This window comes from Podarcis liolepis, assembly GCF_965112155.1.
Source record: "Podarcis liolepis genome assembly, chromosome: 8".
In the NCBI taxonomy this organism is placed as follows: domain Eukaryota; kingdom Metazoa; phylum Chordata; class Lepidosauria; order Squamata; family Lacertidae; genus Podarcis; species Podarcis liolepis.
In genome coordinates this window covers 47563413-47581675 of record NC_139560.1, presented here as the reverse complement: position 1 = coordinate 47581675, position 18263 = coordinate 47563413, and the positions used below count along the sequence as shown (strand labels likewise).

General features: G+C 39.8%; 1 protein-coding gene and 1 long non-coding RNA gene across 55 annotated transcripts in view; one reads left to right on the top strand and one right to left on the bottom strand.

Moving 5' to 3' along the window:
• EPB41L3 (erythrocyte membrane protein band 4.1 like 3) overlaps positions 1–14397 on the top strand; it is a 141832-nt gene extending 127435 nt beyond the window's left edge. For 25 of the 50 annotated variants that reach the window (XM_083518536.1, XM_083518530.1, XM_083518532.1 and 22 more), the window contains 7 exons: positions 936–1652; positions 2162–2284; positions 2775–3158; positions 4144–4275; positions 4900–4998; positions 8431–8511; positions 8776–9224. In XM_083518536.1, coding sequence (XP_083374662.1) covers positions 936–1652; positions 2162–2284; positions 2775–3158; positions 4144–4275; positions 4900–4998; positions 8431–8511; positions 8776–8886 — 1647 coding nt within the window. In that variant the 3' untranslated portion in view covers positions 8887–9224. Of the gene's footprint in view, positions 1–935; positions 1653–2161; positions 2285–2774; positions 3159–4143; positions 4276–4899; positions 4999–8430; positions 8512–8775; positions 9225–10474 lie in introns of those variants that run through there. The other 25 variants (XM_083518550.1, XM_083518549.1, XM_083518551.1 and 22 more) reach the window with 8 other exon arrangements.
• The window catches only part of LOC310714007, a 50047-nt gene that overhangs the window by 31498 nt on the left and 286 nt on the right, over positions 1–18263 (bottom strand). For 2 of the 5 annotated variants that reach the window (XR_014529506.1, XR_014529507.1), the window contains exons 1-2: positions 18096–18185; positions 4126–4240 (exon numbers count right to left, since the gene is read on the bottom strand). This is a non-coding gene — a long non-coding RNA (uncharacterized lncRNA). Of the gene's footprint in view, positions 1–4125; positions 4241–17952; positions 18186–18263 lie in introns of those variants that run through there. The other 3 variants (XR_014529508.1, XR_014529509.1, XR_014529505.1) reach the window with 3 other exon arrangements.

Sequence of the window (18263 nt, the reverse complement as noted above, 5' to 3'; positions counted from 1 at the left end):
GTGTTCAAACAACTCACTTACCAAAACCACTCTGAATTCACACATTGACTAGAAACACTGACAGGTTGGCTAATTACACAGAAATCACATAGAAGGGTATCTACACATTTTGCTTCATAACTTTCTTTCTAGGAAGGATAGAGACTTCCTTTTTTTTTAAAAAAAAAAAGAAAGCTCAAAATCTGGGGCCACTGTTGGGGACACCACTCAATAACATTTCAGGTGACACGTTGGTGACCCCTATCCTAGTGCTGTCCTAGGTCATTTCTCATGCAGTCATGTTTGGGGAAAAGGGGAAAATAAATTTATGAGAATCCCTTCTGTGCTCATGTGAGAAAGGATCATACCTTTGTGAATACTCTTTAAAAAGTATTGTAGAGCAACTTGTAGACTTCTCCCCTAGCCAGTGGAACTAAAGGTTAAGTTGCAAGAGGGAGATCATGTTGACCACTTCTCAGCAAACAAGGATCCAGTTTCTCTCATTCAAACTCTGTAATACTTGCACACCAGTTTTAAACATTTATTGCTGTAAGTAAGTGCAAATTATTTCATTGCTACATATTCTAAGTATGCATGTTTGGGACTGAATCCTTAGAATGTAATGTATACTGAATAGAAAACTGTACAATATTGTAAATAACTTCTGATAAGACTACCCTGTAATATACAATATTTTCAGTAGTCAATATATTTTAAGTAAATTTGTTTAGGAATAATAATGTGATGTTCCTTCTTATATTACTTATGTTGTTAAGTTTAGTTTCTACAAGTTGAAATACTTAAGATGCCTACAGACTTTTGAAAACTACACAGGATAAAATGTATATCATCTCTAGATGGCTATTGTACTTTCTTAAAAGGTATTATATTTTAGTTTCCTAACACAAAGGTAAACCACTAGTTGTTCTAATTTAGCTTTTATATTTCAAATATAGGGCACTGAGGATTGGGTTATTGTAGACAAAGTACCCACTGAGGTAGTTGATGGTGAATCGAAAACCATTGTGACATACAAAGTAATGACTGTGAGCAGTAAAACTGGTGACATCCCTGGCAAGCTTTTAAAATCCACTGACATACAGAGCTTTGAGGACTTGGAAGGTGAATTGCAGTCGAAAGACTACAATAAGCAGAAAATGTACACCTTAGGAAAATCCTACGATACTGTTTCTGGGAAAATTCTAACCATGACCAGTAAAGTAAAAGAGGGAGAAAAAATTGCACCATCATCATTCGAAGCATTTCAAAAAATGGAAAGGGCAGTGCCAGAATCTGTGAAAATCATTCCTGTAGTAGCAGAATATGAAATTCTAGAACCAATTACTGATGAGAGAGCCAGAAAATTATCTGATTCAAAAAGAAGGGTATCTGAATCTTTGACACCTATTAAAGAGACAGACTCCCGGCTGCAGAGCCCTGAAGACGAAAGTTTGAAGAAGACCTTAAAGATGGACCAGGATTTGCAGTTGCGTGATACACTGGGCAGCATACAGATTTCCAGAGCTGAGAAACCTCTTGACAGTGAAAGACTAAAAGGAGAGGCATTTGGTCGGAAAGAAAAGAGTATATCTGAGTGGAAGTATTCCAGAGAATCACCCTTGACCATTGCTACTGCTCACTATGTTACTGAATCATCAGCATCAAGAGTGGTGGTAACATGCAACTTTGCCACAGCTTAAAGATAAAAGCATGACTTCTTTAGGCAATACCCTCACTACCCTGCCTTTCGGTCCTTTTGCTGCCTGGCTTTATGTTGACAACAGCCAACCCAGCTTCTTATTATTTCCTCATGGTTTAAGCCAATTAACACAATACAAACCAGGCATTTTTAGGCTTTCAATGTTACTGAACAGTAGTATGCTGCTATGGCTTGTTTTGGAAGGGGGGAAATACTTCACAAGACCAGCAAAATCCTAATGCTAACAACTTTGTTTTTTTAATTTTAGATTACTGCTTATAGTCATTACAGACTTGTGCTAATTTATTTTCCCATTATTTTCCTCTCTGTATCCCCGCCACTTTACCTCTTTTCCTTTGTCTGTTTTTGTCTATTAACATAATGTGTGTGTATGTGTGTGTGTGTGCGCGTGTGCGAGTGTGTATCTGCTTCTATTTGTGTGTTTGTGCTTGTGTGTGACTCTACATTTTTCTGTCCATTTAGACAAAACAGCTGTCCGGTGAAAAAGCTTTGGATGGTTCAGATATCTTCACTTTAATAGAGTCTGCAAGAAAACCAACTGAGTTCATAGGAGGGGTTACATCTACTTCACATAGCTGGGCACAGGTGGCCATTTGATTCCATCTTTAGATTTTATTATTATTTTACCCTGATGGGGTTGGGGATTTTTTTAAAAAAACCTTTGTGGTGATAGTTGGATTTTTATTTTGCACGTAGGTGTACTAGTGTTACTTTATATACATTACTATCTTCAAAATCTGCATGGAAAATATAACACCATATGCTGATTAGCTTTCCCCTCAATTTAGATCACACATAAAACCCTGAAAAGAACAACCGGGTGTTTTCTGTTGTTTCATTCTGAACTGTTTAATATATTGGAAGTACACTGAGACTTTAAATGAGTATTTCAAATGAGGATAAATTACATTCTGTTAGCTTTTGTATCACTATCCAGTTTTTGAGAACTCAAGCAAACACCCTATATAATGGAAAAAAGCAAGCAAAACAAAAATTTTTTTGCCAAGACTAATATGCTTTAGCATTGTAGTTATACGCCACATTAGCTTTTTATATCAACTTCTTTTCCCTGCAGAGAACAGAAGCTAAAGCCGATCAGGAGATACATTCTAGTGAGAAGAAGACAGAGGAGGAGAAGCAACAGGAGGCTGTGAAGAAGGTTGTGCAGGAAACTGTAATGGTGGAGGAGAGACATGTGATGAGTGTGCATGCAAGTGGGGATGCTGCTAAATTGGCTGGCGTTCAGCTGGATACTACAGCAGAGGCAATATCGCATGTGGCTTCTAGCATCAAAGGGAAGGAGGGCTCTGCTGTGACTGAGGGGGCTAAAGAGGAAAAGATGCAGGAGGCTGAAAAAGCTTTAACCAAACAGGAAGAAACTGCTACTGCATTTCACGGTCAGGAGGAGAGTGCAGCAGCCCATGCTTTGGATGCACTGGAAAGAAAACCTCTTTTTGAGGTAACTAAAAATATCTGAGCAGCCAATTCTGCACAAAAGCATACATTTGTGTCCTCTTTAAATCAGATTCACTAACGAAGTGTTAAAACAAATGCTAGATGGTTATTGTAAGCAGTTTGTTTCTCACCTTAAATGACGTAGTCATGTGTGATGGTTTCCTAGCTGCGATGGCTTCCATGTAAAAAAGTTGAGTTTAGACCACATGTACACAATTGCATGCAATTAGCACTGCATGTTCATGAGATGAAATACATGTGGCAATATTCACATGGTGTACAAGCTGTTCTCCTACATGATGGTGTGTGTTCTGTGTAGCAAATGTCTCATGATGCAGTCCATGTTTTCCCCCTTGCATGGCAGCCTTGAGGCTTGTTGCTGGTTTCATTTATTTATTTTATTCTATTGTTCTTTGGGCATCATGCAATTTATAAAGAAGATTCCATAGTGCTGAGGATCAGGGACTATCCATGTTGGTATTGAAATGGATCTTACCTGATCCTTAGCCTAAGGATATTGCTGGCTGTTCCCTGGAAACATCAAGAGCTGTCACTTTGTTTAGGCACTATACTTGTCAAAGTTGCAAAGAATGGTCTCTACTGTATAGATTTCTCAGCTCATTAATAAGAATCCCCCATCTCTCAAATTGCTATAGGTATAAACATGGATTTGATTACACATGGCATATGTTAGTGAAAGAAAATAAGTTTAAGCTAGTCTGGGCTACAACAAAATGAAAATTAAGGTATGAAAAGTCCATAGCTGCCTATTTTCTAAAGATGGCTCCAAATAAGTATAGTCCTGAAAGAGATATAAATAGTACTTTAAAGTGCTTATGATATGTTTCTGAGTATTTCTTTCTGTATAATAGAGATCCCTTTTCTCTTGCTGTAGCAGGGAACATTTCTTTTACATTTTTCCTTTGCAATTACTACAAAACTTGAACTACTTTGATATATCATACAATTACCTTTTTTCATTGAAACAGTCACCAATTGTGAAGACTGAGTCAGTCAGTTTTGGCAGTGTTTCTTCAGGTGGGGAGAAGTTGGAAGTTTCTATGAAGGAAGTGCCCATCGTTCATACTGAAACAAAAACCATTACGTATGAGTCCTCAGAGGTGAGACATAACATAACACAGACAGATGCTATGAAGGTGCTAGTAGCGACATACCAAAGCCAATGCAATGTGTGTACAAAATCTAATTGAATCTGGACTAAGAGACCTCCAATATAATTTTGACCTCGTAACGTCCTAACTGGTGCTGTAAATCCCATTTTTGTTTTTTTAAAAAAAAAATACTTTAGAATACACTTTAGATAATATTGGCATGTTTGTGCTAAAGAAATAAATATTTAAGAAAGGATACAGGTTAAACTTCATATTTCAATTGTCAAGTTAGTTTCATATCAAGTTTTCAAAGGCTTATTCAAGGGGTTTTTCCAATTTGCATAGAATGCATGCAACATATTCCTAATTATGACTCACAATTAAGCTAGCAGGAGTGGAAGATGAATGGTATATTAATTATATTAAAATAATAAGGAAGCTGTTTGCCCTGTGATACATTGTTATTTGGTTTTCAGTGATAAGAAAATTGCCATTCCCTTTGTGTTTCGGTACTAAAAATTGTAGCCTTTTAAATCTCAGGTTAAATGAGTATTTTCCCACTGTACTCTAATATATTAAGATGATTAACAATATTTTCATCACATTAGGGTAATAGTTGCTTGCTTGTTTTAGGCGGATCCTAGTGCTGACTCTGAACCAGGAGTTCTAATGAGCGCACAGACCATCACATCTGAAACTACCAGTACTACAACTACTACACATATCACTAAAGTAAGTTTCTCAGAACTCTGCTTTCTCAAATATGTATTTGTTTTGGAAGACAAAACTTTGTGTCTGGTAATTATTTTTATTTTTTTCAATAAAGTTTTTAATTAATTAATTCAGGAATGACTTAAAGACTTACTGTATTTTTCGCCCCATAGGACGCACAGTCCCATAGGACACACCTAGGTTTTTTTTGGGGGGGGGGGATAAAGAAAAAAAATTATTTCCCCCCCAGGCGTGGGGCTGGCACGGGGGAAGCCCGAGCTTCCCCCGACCCCAGCCCCCAGAACAGCCTGCTATCCACAAGCCTAGGGAGGCTGGGGGGAAGTCGCCCCGGTCTCCCCAGGCTTGCGGAGAGCTGCGCGAAGCCCGGGCGCACTCCCCAGGCTTCAGAATGCAGGCAGCTCTGTGCAACCCTTGGAAGACCGGCGCGACTTTGCACTGGGCTCCCGAGGGCTGCGCAGAGCTGCGCGAAGCCCGGGACTGCAGGTAGCTCTGCGCAGCTCTCGGGAGCCCGGCGCGACTTCACGCCAGTCTCCCAAGGGTTGCACAGGGCTTCCTGAAGCCTGGAGAGTGAGAGGGGTCGGTGCGCACCGACCCTTCTCGCTCTCCAGGCTTCAGCGAAAGCCTGCATTCGCCCCATAGGATGCACACACATTTCCCCTTCATTTTTGGAGGGGAAAAAGTGTGTCCTATAGGGCGAAAAATACGGTAAATGACTCCTTGATCCTTGCCCATCCTGGCTGATAAAAGCAAGCCGGGAAGGGCTGGGTGATTGGCTCTGCGGGGTGGTGAATGCTTCCCTCTGTGAGGGACCTTCCCAGATCCGCTGAAAGAGGCGGTCATTAAACCGCTTCTTAAAAAAACATCTTTAGACCCGGCCAATTTGGCCAACTATCGCCCAGTCTCAAATCTACCATTCTTGGGCAAGGTGATTGAGCGGGTGGTTGCCAAACAACTCCAAGCATGCCTGGAGGATGCGGACCATTCCAATTGGGATTCAGGCCTCACCATGGGACTTAAACTGTCTTGGTCGCGCTGGTTGATGATCTCCGGCTAGGGGCAAAGGTGAGAGCTGTTTCCTAGTTCTGCTGGATCTCTCAGCAGCCTTTCACACCATCGACCATAACATCCTTTGGGACCGTCTAGAGGGGCTGGGAGCTGGGGGCACTGTTATACGGTGGTTCCGCTCCTTTCTCCTGGGCCGTGTCCAGAAAGTGGTGGGGGGGGATGAGTGTTCAGACCCCTGGGCTCTCACTTGTAGGGTGCCTCAGGGTTCGGTCCTCTCCCCCATGCTTTTTAACATCTATATGAAGACGCTGGGAGAGATCATCAGGGGGTTAGGACTGGGTGTTCATCAGTATGCAGATGACACCCAGCTCTACCTCTCCTTTAAATCAGAACCAGTGAAAGCTGTGAAGGTCCTGTGTGAGTGCCTGGAGGTGGTTGGAGGATGGATGGCGGCTAACAGATTGAGGTTGAATCCTGACAAGACAGAAGTACTGTTTTTGGGGGACAGGGAGCAGGTGGGTGTGGGGGATTCCCTGGTCCTGAATGGGGTAACTGTGCCCCTGAAGGACCAGGTGCGCAGCCTGGGAGTCATTTTGGACTTACAGCTGTCCATGGAGGCGCAGGTTAACTCTGTGTCCAGGGCAGCTGTCTACCAGCTCCACCTGGTACACAGGCTAAGACCCTACCTGCCCACGGACTGTCTCGCCAGAGTGGTGCATGCTCTAGTTATCTCCCGCTTGGACTACTGCAACACGCTCTACGTGGGGCTACCTTTGAAGGTGACCCGGAAACTGCAATTAATCCAGAATGCGGCAGCTAGACTTGTGACTGGGAGTGGCCGCCGGGACCACATAACACCAGTTCTGAGAGATCTGCATTGGCTCCCAGTACATTTCCGAGCACGATTCAAAGTGTTGGTGCTGACCTTTAAAGTCCTAAATGGTCTCGGTCCTGTATACCTGAAGGAGCGTCTCCACCCCCATCGTTCAGCCCGGACACTGAGATCCAGCGCCGAGGGCCTTCTGGCGGTTCCCTCATTGTGAGAAGTGAGGCTACAGGGAACCAGACAGAGGGCCTTCTCGGTAGTGGCACCCGTCCTGTGGAATGCCCTACCATCAGATGTCATTACCTGACATTCAGAAGACATCTTAAGGCAGCCCTGTTCAGGGAAGTTTTTAATATGTAACGCTGTACTGTTTTTAACACTTGATTGGGAGCTGCCCAGAGTGGCTGGGGAAACTCAGCCAGATGGGCAGGGTATAAATAAGAAATTACAGTGGTGCCTCGCAAGACGAAATTAATCCGTTCCGCGACTCTCTTCGTCTAGCGGTTTTTTCGTCTTGCGAAGCAACCCTATTAGCGGATTAGCGGTTTAGCGGCTATTAAAGGCTTAGCGGATTAGCGGCTAAAAGGCTATTAGCGGCTTAGCGGCTTAGAAAAAGGGGGGGAAAGCGGGAAAAAATTGGAACACTCGCAAGACGTTTTCGTCTTGCGAAGCAAGCCCATAGGGAAAATCGTCTTGCGAAGCAGCTCAAAAACGGAAAACCCTTTCGTCTAGCGGGTTTTCCGTCTTGCGAGGCATTCATCTTGTGGGGCACCACTGTATTATTATTGTTGTTGTTGTTTTTATAAAGAGTGCCAGATCTGCTGCTGTGCTCATCTTACATGCATATTCACAAAGCAGTTGATTTAGGGATATTTACTAGAAACAGTTGTGCATCTCAGATGTTATTGCAATGACCTTTCTTGGCTTAATTCTGAAGAATTCAGTAGTGACCAGTAATAAACATTATTATCTCATATGCTTACAGGCACAAGCAACAGCCACACACTTCATTTGTAATTATTTGTAATTATAATGTCTGTTTTTGTTTATACAAAATAGCTGACAAAAAATAATATGTATTGTGGCTTTAAGTGCCAATACAGAAATGGAAAAGAAGCAGCAGTCCATTGTGAACAGTTACACAGAGTACCCTCCCCACTTTGCCTGGACCATATACTTTTTAATAGATTTTATTAGTTTGTATTTTATTCTGTTCAGTCACTTTGAGCTATTTATTTCTGTATAAAGCAACTAATAAATGCAACAGCAACAACAACGATGATGATGGAAAGAGTGATTGCTGTCCTGATCCAGGATGAACATTTAGCAGAAAAGCAAAACTGCTCCTTTATCTCAGGAACTGTTATGCAAAATTTGGTTGCAATATATTAAGAGGTGTCCAAAACTGCATCACAAACAAACAAGCAACATTACAAAATATTAGATACAGATTCTACAGAAATACATTTATAATTGATGTCAACCATTTTGAAACACTCAACATACATTTCTTTCAGCAAAACTCAAATAAGGATTTTCCCCTTCTTTGAAGAGCAAAAAGTATGTTTTATTTGAAGCCTACATTTGTTCCTTCCCTTTAGACAGTGAAAGGAGGCATATCAGAAACAAGAATTGAAAAGCGAATAGTCATCACAGGAGATGCAGACATTGACCATGATCAGGTATGATCTATAAGCAACTAAAACTATCCATAAGCTAATCTGCTGTTTTTAACTGTAAACCGAAAAAAGCAGTATTAGTACTGGCATGCCTTTAAATTAAACTGGATTATTAGTACTTAGATCAAAGATGAAATTCCTATTTTGAATCACTTTTCCTCATTTGCAAATTGTGTAATTTATCATGAATCTCTCTTCACCTTGCTACTGATCATGCATGTTCCACCTCCTTCTTGTTTTTGCCCTTCTGTGGTTTCCTTGGGCTAGGCGCTGGCTCAGGCAATTAAAGAGGCCAAAGAGCAGCACCCTGACATGTCAGTGACCAAAGTAGTGGTACATAAAGAAACAGAAATCACACCTGAAGATGGGGAGGATTGATACAGGTAAGAAGATGAGATTTTTCCCAGGCACTCGTGGGCTGGCATGTGTCAAAGATCATTTCTTCCTTCATAGTTCATCTCTAACCCTTTCTATTTATTCTCTCTGGCATTTGTGAAAACAGTGATTCTGAAAGTTATGTTTTGGGGGCAGAGCTTTCTCCCACTCTCCCTATCAATGCCAGTTAGAGAAATAGAAGAAACCCATTTGCTTCTGTCTGCTTGCTGGTTGCTATGCATTTTCCGCAATCCAGTATCTTGCTCTGCAATTTCCAAAGCTGAAAAGACTGTATGCATTTGGCTTGTGGGGGAAGGGAAGCATTTCATAAAATAATGTCATAAAAAGCCTGCAAAATAAAACAGCTGCATCTTACCATATAGTGGTCAGAAACATTAATTTTAGACTTTCAGGTATGGTTGACATTTCGTTTAAATGATATCATTTTCTCAGTTTTACTGAGAAATAATTGCTGGTATGAATGTCTTTGTCTCTGTTTGTGTTCGTCCCAAATAATTACATTATTTCTTGAAGGGAGACATTCATAGTTTTTCTAATTGCTGCAATTCAATAAAGGCATGCTGACAAATTCTGGCTAAATGGGCATCTTGAAAATGTGTCAGTTACTGAATGCATGTGCTAGAATATATTGTGCATACTAACATGCTATGCAAGAGCTCTTATTACTACATCATCTGTAGGTGGCTTTGAATGTTGTGTGCAAAAAAAAGGAGGGGAAAAAGACTTTTCTGCTTTTTTGAATCGACAGCATAATTTTCAAGCAACAAGTATTCACAAATAATGATATAAATTATGTTTTCATATGGAATATTAGGACAGTGCATTGTGTAGCCTTAGCAGATTTACAAACTGCTGGCTAGAAGTGTGGTAATGATAGAGAAGAGGAGACAAAGCTGTTCTGAGGCGAAAGGCAGGGCCAGTAGATCAGTACCTGATAAAGAAAAAACATCCTTTGTTAGGCCCATTTAGTAAAATGAGAGCTAAAGATAATTTTCTGTTCCGAACATTCAACAATCGTTTCAATTCAATATACCTTACTGAATCTGACCATTGGTCCACCTGGCCTAGTACTCATTGGCTTTCCTGAGGTCTCAAGCAGGATCCTTCCAGCCTATCTCCTTAGTTCCTTCAATAGGAGATACCAGGGATTGAATCTGAGTTCTCCATGCAGAGTACGTGATTTACTACTGTACTATAGCTCCTTCCCTATTTTTAAACTCTTTAAATAATTGAGATGCAAATTTTATTTGCATATCTTTTTATTGGTCTAAAATATCCAAGGGCTTTGTTTTGTCTACTGTCATCTAATCATTTTTAAAAAGATAGATCCCTGTCCTCATAAAGCTCAGAATCTTAAATTAATTCAAGAATAATTTAGTGTATTCTGTATATTGTTCTAGAAAAAAAGCATATAAGCCTGAAACATTCCTCATACAAATTATAATCTCATTAACTGCAATTGGCTTTGAATCTGGTCTTAATTTTAGTGGCAATCATTGTAATACTTTTGTTTTATTTACTGCTTTAAATCAGTTGCTTCCAGATCTTAACTACACTCTCTCTACTGCAGGAATAAAGTAGCTTCCTTATGAATTCAGTCATACGTGGGAATACCAGAGCCTACAACCTTGGTTCTAATCCAGCAGGCTTGCATCTCTCCAGAGAAATTTTCAATGTGGAAGAATCAGTCTTGATTGTTACTAAAGACACTGGCAGAAATATCGTCCCATTTACAGCAATCTGAATCAGCATTAGCAACCCAATATTTGCATGAAGCAATGAACAAATTACAAAAAACACAGCATTTTAATTTTCCTAAACTAAGTTTCCATCTATACCTGCACGTTCATCAACAATATAAAACAGTGATCTCATGCTACACATGAATCAGTTCATGCCTTCAGTTATTGAAAATCTAAACAAACCACAGTTTCTTAGGTGGCAAAACTTTTGTTTAGGGTAAGTGAAGATTGCCCTGAAATGCTAGAAGCTGTATAGGTACTGTGTATAATGTTTTATCACGTTAGATGTGCCAATAACACACACTGTTCAGTAAACAACTTGAATCATATAATTGTTTTCATCTGGTTTTATTACTCTTGTCCAATAAACAATGGCAAATCGCTAATCTTATTTAAATGCTTACAAAATGTGCTTTGTTTACCTGGTTTGAGACCTTTAATAGATAGTAATAATTTTAGCATTGTTCAGACTTTAAAATTAGAAATTCAGTCACCCTTCACAAACCCTCATTCTATAAATTACGTTGTGGTTATTTTAAAGAAAATGTGTGTTTTCCTTACCATTTCAGAAATATTAGTCTGATTTTTTGACATTTTTTGTATTGATTTCCCTTCTGTTCTCAGAGAAAAATGTTTATTTTCAGAGTCTGGTCAGCATTTCCTAGGTCAGAGTTAAGCCTTAAACTGTACAGAACACCTACTAAACATTATTTGGTATTGGTTATCACATTCACTTGAGGGATACTGTCTTCATTACACTGTCAGTCACATCACAACACATGGTGAATGTATGTTTCTGCATAGTGAAATAAAAGTGGTAAACGCACCAAAATTTGTATTTGTCTATGTCTAAAAAACATGTTTTCTGTATTCAAACATCAATACCATTTGTTTAATGTAACAGGCATTTTAATGTGCATTACAGAGACATTCTTCCAATTGACCACAATATGGTGTTTAGATGGGTACAAATAGAAGAGCAAGCCTAAAGAAATATTGTACAAATATATTCCTTCTGTACAATTTTTGCACATACAATAGGTGCCCTCTAATTTCTTGTGTGAAATTTAGCTCTGTAATGTGCTTCATGTTAGCGAAAGGTAATAGTACAACCAGCTAACTATTTTTGAGTATTAGCTTAAATATATATATATTATATTTTCTATTCTAAAACTTTAGAGCACTATTTGTTTCAGCAAATAATCTGGGCACAATCTAGCCATAGTTAAGCACTTCTAAGTTCCATTCCAATAAGAGAGTTAAGTGTGTGTTTCATGTTCTCTTGCTAAAAGCTGTGGGACTTAAAACTACTTAATTTGGGCTGGGTCATGTCCTTTACTGTTTTGATTTAGCTTTCTATTCACAGTTCATTCATGGTATCCTTTCATTGAAGGAAAAAATGAAAGTCTATTTTTTAGCCTTTGAAATACATAAACAGCCATCTGTATGGCTATTTTTACTGATAAAGGCCAAATTCACAGATTTCCAACTGAATTGAGTGGTAGGAGCTTCTGTGAAGTAAAACTGACTCAGCACAGATCAAAAGTTAAAAAAAATATTTTTAAAGAGTATATATCAAGAGAAAATAATCTATAGATAAATTATATAAAAATTAAGAACCATTGTCCAGTAGTGTTTGCATGTGTGGAATCTCAGGCCAAGTTTAGGTGCTCACTCCACCCCAGTGATCATCTATAGGAGTACGCAGGGCCACCATGGGCTTGTGACCCAGCTGGAATGCATGGTGGTTGATAGTATAAACTGGTACCTATGAGCGAGCTAATACATGGCCATCACATTTTCTGTGATTCCAATGGCCAGGAGCAAGATAAATAATGGCTGCTTGATGTCTAGCTCACAGTTGGTGTCACATTCTCTCAGCTAGGTCACAAATCTGCCACTGGCCCTGTACACATCCACAGGCTGGGATGGGTTTGCTAGCCATTTCATTGATGCCCAATATGCTGGGGACAGCTCCATCCTTGTGTCCCCTTTGTTCACTGCAGCTCCTACAAAGCTTTCAATTGGGATGAAGGTTTTGTCTTGTCTTTGGGACCTTCTTCTTGGAACTATCTTCCATATTCTATCAATAGGCATATTTTAATAAGTGACTCCTATATCTGTAAATATCATGGAGAAATAGCTAATATACTTAGCTAACCCAGTGAAAATCACGATCAGGTAATGCATAACAGTGAAAATTTTGCAAAATACATTCCCAGTTGAATAGGTAGCTTTCTGTATAAGAATGCAATGCTGATTGCATTGAACACAATGGGATTTACTTCTAAATGTGCATATGATTGTGCTGTAAAGTGTTTCTTTTACTCTAATAACACATGTAAGTTGGTGCACCTTCTACTATCCTACATAATTAATACAGACATTAATATGTTGTGTTTCCACTCCTACCTGACTCACAGGAACTCTCTTCCTCCTATAATGTAGGAAGCAGCCCTCATCCAATCATTTTAAATTAATTTATTGTTGAAGATTTCGTATTTGCATATTTAACTTGTTCCTTCCAGCACAATCATCTTCTGTTACATAGTGAACAAGCATAGATTGATTAGTTATGTGAGGCTTTAGATTATCTGTTTCTTTCCCTCGTCATATTGTGCTGTTTTGGAATAGAGTATCCAAGTATAATCTTACATTTCTGTGAATGCCAAATCAGCTTTTTACCTGTGGCAGCTGTTGATGGGATAGGAGACCATGCTCCTTGTTAAGGCATCAAGCGTTTAAAAATAGATTCTGAAACCAGATTCCTTTTCCATTGTCACAATATTTGCTTTGTAAGCCTTTCATATTGATTTTAATGAAGAGTGGGTTATAAAACAGCCAAAAAAATAAATAAGTACTACTTGGTCAGTTTAACTGATACGTCCCATGATAAAAGTATCTTTCCTTGAACAGGTCCACTATTCCATTTGTAACAACACGTTCACATAGCTCAGTTTCAAACTTGCTATTAAAATGTGGGGAAAGTTATTTTTAAGTGGCTGAAAGGTGGATTCCCAGAACTAGGTCAGGTCATAGTGAAAAACAGTATCAGCTTCTTTCAGACAATCAAACAGTGGTACATGTGACAATGTTATACCTTCAGTTGCCGCTACACTAGGCTTCCCCTACGTAGTCTCCATATGTTTTGGACTACAACTCCCATCAGGCGTAGTCGCAATGTTGAATAATTTGGACTACAACTCCCATCAGGCATAGTCACAATGTTGAAATGGTAATTGTAGTCCAAACACTTGGAGAGTACCAGGCTTGGGAAAGCTGCACTACACAAGCAATAGTATCATCATCATTATTTTGAAGCACGGCATCAGAATCCACCCAAAGGATGCAATCCTAAGCACACAACTTAGGGGGAAAGCCCCACCGAACACAGTGGTGTTTACTTCTGAGTAAGCGTGCATAGGGTTGTTCTGTATTGTTCTGCACAGAATTTGTGCTTGGACAGTAATCTTCTGTCCACAATTATTGCTACATTGCCTACATTTTAGCATGGCATATCAAAATAAGAACGCTATCAAAAGCTAATTCATTGATTTATAAGATTTCTCTACTTCAAAGGGGTACTCACTGCTAGAATAAGAATGAAGTGCACAATGATGGCTCAATGTTAGTGAACTTTGTGTGGGGGTACTTCCTGGGAAATAAATGTTTCTTTTTGATAGATTGTTTTTTGGGTTGACTGCCTAATCCTGTGCCAGATGAAATAAAAAGCTCTTGCCTGTTTCTAACAGCTGCCTTTTGTCTCAGTCTTTTCTTGTTTGTTGGTCTTCATCCAGCTCTTATGCATGTAGTGATCCATACAAAGTAACTGTAACAAGACTAGCCTTGTTTGAAGGCATCATTCTTACAGAACTATACAAGGGCAAATCTTCTAATTACAACAGGGATCATAATTTCTGAAGATGCAGCCCTGTGGGTTGTCAGTTCTGCCTTATTGTGATAAAGGGTCATGCCACATAGCCAGAGAGTAGTAAAATTGGGGTGTGTGTCAACAAATACATACAGCATATGTACATGTCTACATATAGTCGCCAGGATCCACAGACCCCAGGTGAAAAGTACATTTGCATGCACATGGAAGAAAGGATAGTAAGTTCTTGTTTTCTTATAAAAATGCTATGTCCGATAGAAGGGTGCCCTAAAAGCAATTGGGTGAGATTTCTGGCATCCTGAAAGGCTACAGCCAGAATGGGGGAACTGAAATGCAACATGTTGCATTTTGAATTCCAAATCAACATGTTCTAGTCTGAGACTTGCAGGTGTAGGGCAGTATATAAATTCAATAAATAAAATAAAATACTCCTAGAAACAAATTAACAGCCATGTTTCTAAACGCTGAGACTATGAAAGAAACTAAGCTGAAGTAATATAAGCATTTTTAAATGTGCATTTATATGTTGAAGGTCAGCTTTAAAAACTGAACCTTAGCTGTCTTCATGAAGAAATCATTTAATAAACTGGATAATTGTGATCAACCCAAAACTGCATATTTGAACTGGTCACATTTTTCTGGGTTTGGGCCTTTTTAAGCCAAGTCCTTTTATGTTTTCTTCTAGTTTTTATCCCATCCTTCCTCTGGCCATAGACACTGTCTTTATCCTTTGTCCATGTTCCCAAACCCTCCTGCTTCTACTGCCAGTTCAGCAGTTTCCTGCTCCACCAATTCTCCATTTCTGCATATAACTGATCCTTTAGAGCACAACTAATTTTCTTGTAAGGGCTGTATTTGCAATCTTCTGCCTCTCCTGCCCCACCTTCTGTCAGGATTCCTGTCTCTACTCATATTTATATTAAAATAGCCATAAATGTCTTGGATGAGTTCACTGATTGCCGCAATAAAATAAAATAAAAAATTCTGGTTATTCCAAAATGGAAGGGTATAGTTATTACATTGCAGCATGAGAACATATCTTCTAACATTCCTCAGATGAAAATAGGGACATTTCTCACTCCCCGCCGCCTGACCCTTAACAGCTCCCCATTTTTGTCCCCTCACCACAGCATTCCATATCAGAAGAAGGGAAAATGCTACCACCACTACACCAATGGGACACAGCACACACACCCTCCACTGTTCTGAGAAAACCGCTTAATCCTGATTTTATAAATTTTAGAAGGGGGCAAGATTAGACGCTGCCACACAAAGCATTTTTTTAAAAAAATCAAGACTTCAATCTCCATTCCACTGTAACTTTCTTCCCACCCAGGGCAGCCCTGCCCACGCCTGCCACTCAGAGCTGGCGTATCATGCAGGTCTGGGTCCACTCTCCAGCAGCTATGAAATGCCCAATGAAGGAGGCCAGCAGTAACAGCCACAGAGAGGCAATTGGATGCTCCCTTGCTACCCCCATTGTCGTAACTCGGGACAAGTGCCAGCTCATCCTACTCCCTGAGCTCAGCAACAGCAACACTAGCAGAGGAAAAAGGAACATTCTGGGATCAAATCAAAATCCAGAATGGCTTTCATTATTCTGGGACTGCCCCTGGAAAATTGGGACATTTGGAGGGTATGTGAGAGAATCATAACTTGAAACAGAAGGCCACAATCCAGTGCCTTTTATTTAGCATGTATACTGCATGTTCTCTGCTTTGGAAGCGGTATATAATAATTACTAAACAATAAAACAAGGTCCATGTACTTAAGAAAGCCAATGTAGTGAAATGTTTATAATTGTTAGACTAGGTTCCGGGAGACTCAAGGCAGCATTTCACAATGTGTGGGGTGGTGCCTGGCTCTCTAATAATTTATTCTTTTGCATTTTATTATTTTTTGCAACAAGCCCCAATGTGTTCAGTGTGGTTTCATTACGGGTTCATAGAATTGTACCCAATCTACATAGACCCCAGCTACTTCAACTTCATTCAGAAAGCAACAAAACATGGACTCCAACCTTTTATTGTGTCCAAAACACAAACAAGTTGATAATTCATAAGGTGTTTTTCATGATATTAGATACTGTACATGAATTACACTTCAAAAATCTGACAGAAACAGCTGTAATGCTTTCTCAATGTGTGCAACAGCCCTACGTTCAAGAGACAACAGGAAACAAAATAAGTACAGTGGGGCGAAACCTGTATTTTAAAATAAAATCCCACTTAAAAATTAGCATACAGTCCTATTAAAGCAAGTGTGGCCAGACGAGAATCTGAATGCTCAGCCAGTCCTTCTACCACCTTTCTATTCTACACTGAGCTTTAGCTCAGTTGGTACCGCATGAATACTCTTAACCTCAGGGTCAAGGATTCAAGCACCACACTGGGAAAGAGTCCTGCATTGCAGGGGGTTGCATGATCATGGTCCCCTCCAACTCTACAGTTATATGATTCTACGATTAAATATACAACCCCTAACATACAACAATCGCATACAAACCCGAAACAGGACCAGTTCTGCACTAGGGTAAACCTCAATCACTATTCTGGGGAAAGGTCTTCACAAAATTCACCTGTTTCAGCTTTAAATAGCAAAACTGAAAGTCTATGGCGTTACTTCCAAATGATTTCACAGCAAAAAAAAAAATTCACTGGTCAAAGAGCTTTTGAAAATACGTTGCAATCAGGCCTTTTCTGAGGTGGCTCACTGCTTGTGGAATGCTCTTCCCAGAGAGGCTCACCTTCATTACAGTATTTTTAGGTGCCAGTTGAAAATGTTTCTCTAGAACCAGGCCTTTGGGTAAATAAACCATCTACGGTTTTTAAACACATTTGTGGAAGTGGGAGTTACTGATTTGTTTTTGTTGTTTGTTACATATTTAGTATTCTTATTTAGTATTTTTATGTTGTGAACCAAACTGTGGTCTTTGGATAAAAGGCAGTATACAAATTTAATAAATATACATAAATTTTAAAAACCCAGTAAATGTCAGGGACCTTCTGCATGCACAGCATATGCTTTGCCACCGAACTCTAGCCAGTTAATAGGGGGCCAACTTAAAATATATAGATTGAGCCCTAGGAAGGAGAGAATAAATTAACCACTAGACGATTTTGGACGTGGTGGAATAGAGGATTAAGATTACGATATCTTGAAAGAACGCACAAGGTCAGATATTTGAGGTATTGTTGCTCAAGGGCCTCACAAAACCTGGATCGAGCACTAGTGGCTCAGCAGCCTGAAAGCTTTCATTCACAAACTAATTTGCACCCAAGGATAAAGGACATGTAAGGGCTGCTGAATACTGTACCAAGGGCTGCTGAATACTGTACCTGGTTGCGGAAAGCATATATATATATATATATGTTTGTTTGTTTGCTTGCTAGAATACCACACTACCACACTTACTATTTTCAGTAAGTCTAGTTAGGTCCTCCCAACCAGGAAACTCGTGCTTTTTATCTTTTTAATACTGTATTCGCAGCACAGGAACACATACATGCAAGGCTCTCTCTCGCTCTTGGGGGCGCGAGAAAAACGAGGATATTCACCAGAAAGAAAAGGAGACAAGTCTGAGGAGCCCAAACCTCCGCGAAGGGGCGCGAAGTGCGCGCGGCCCGCTCTGCCCCCTCAGACCTAACGGCAGATGCAGGCGAAGCGGAGAGACACAAAGACCCGGATAGCACAGCCATGGAATTGTGTTGGGGAGGATTTCGACT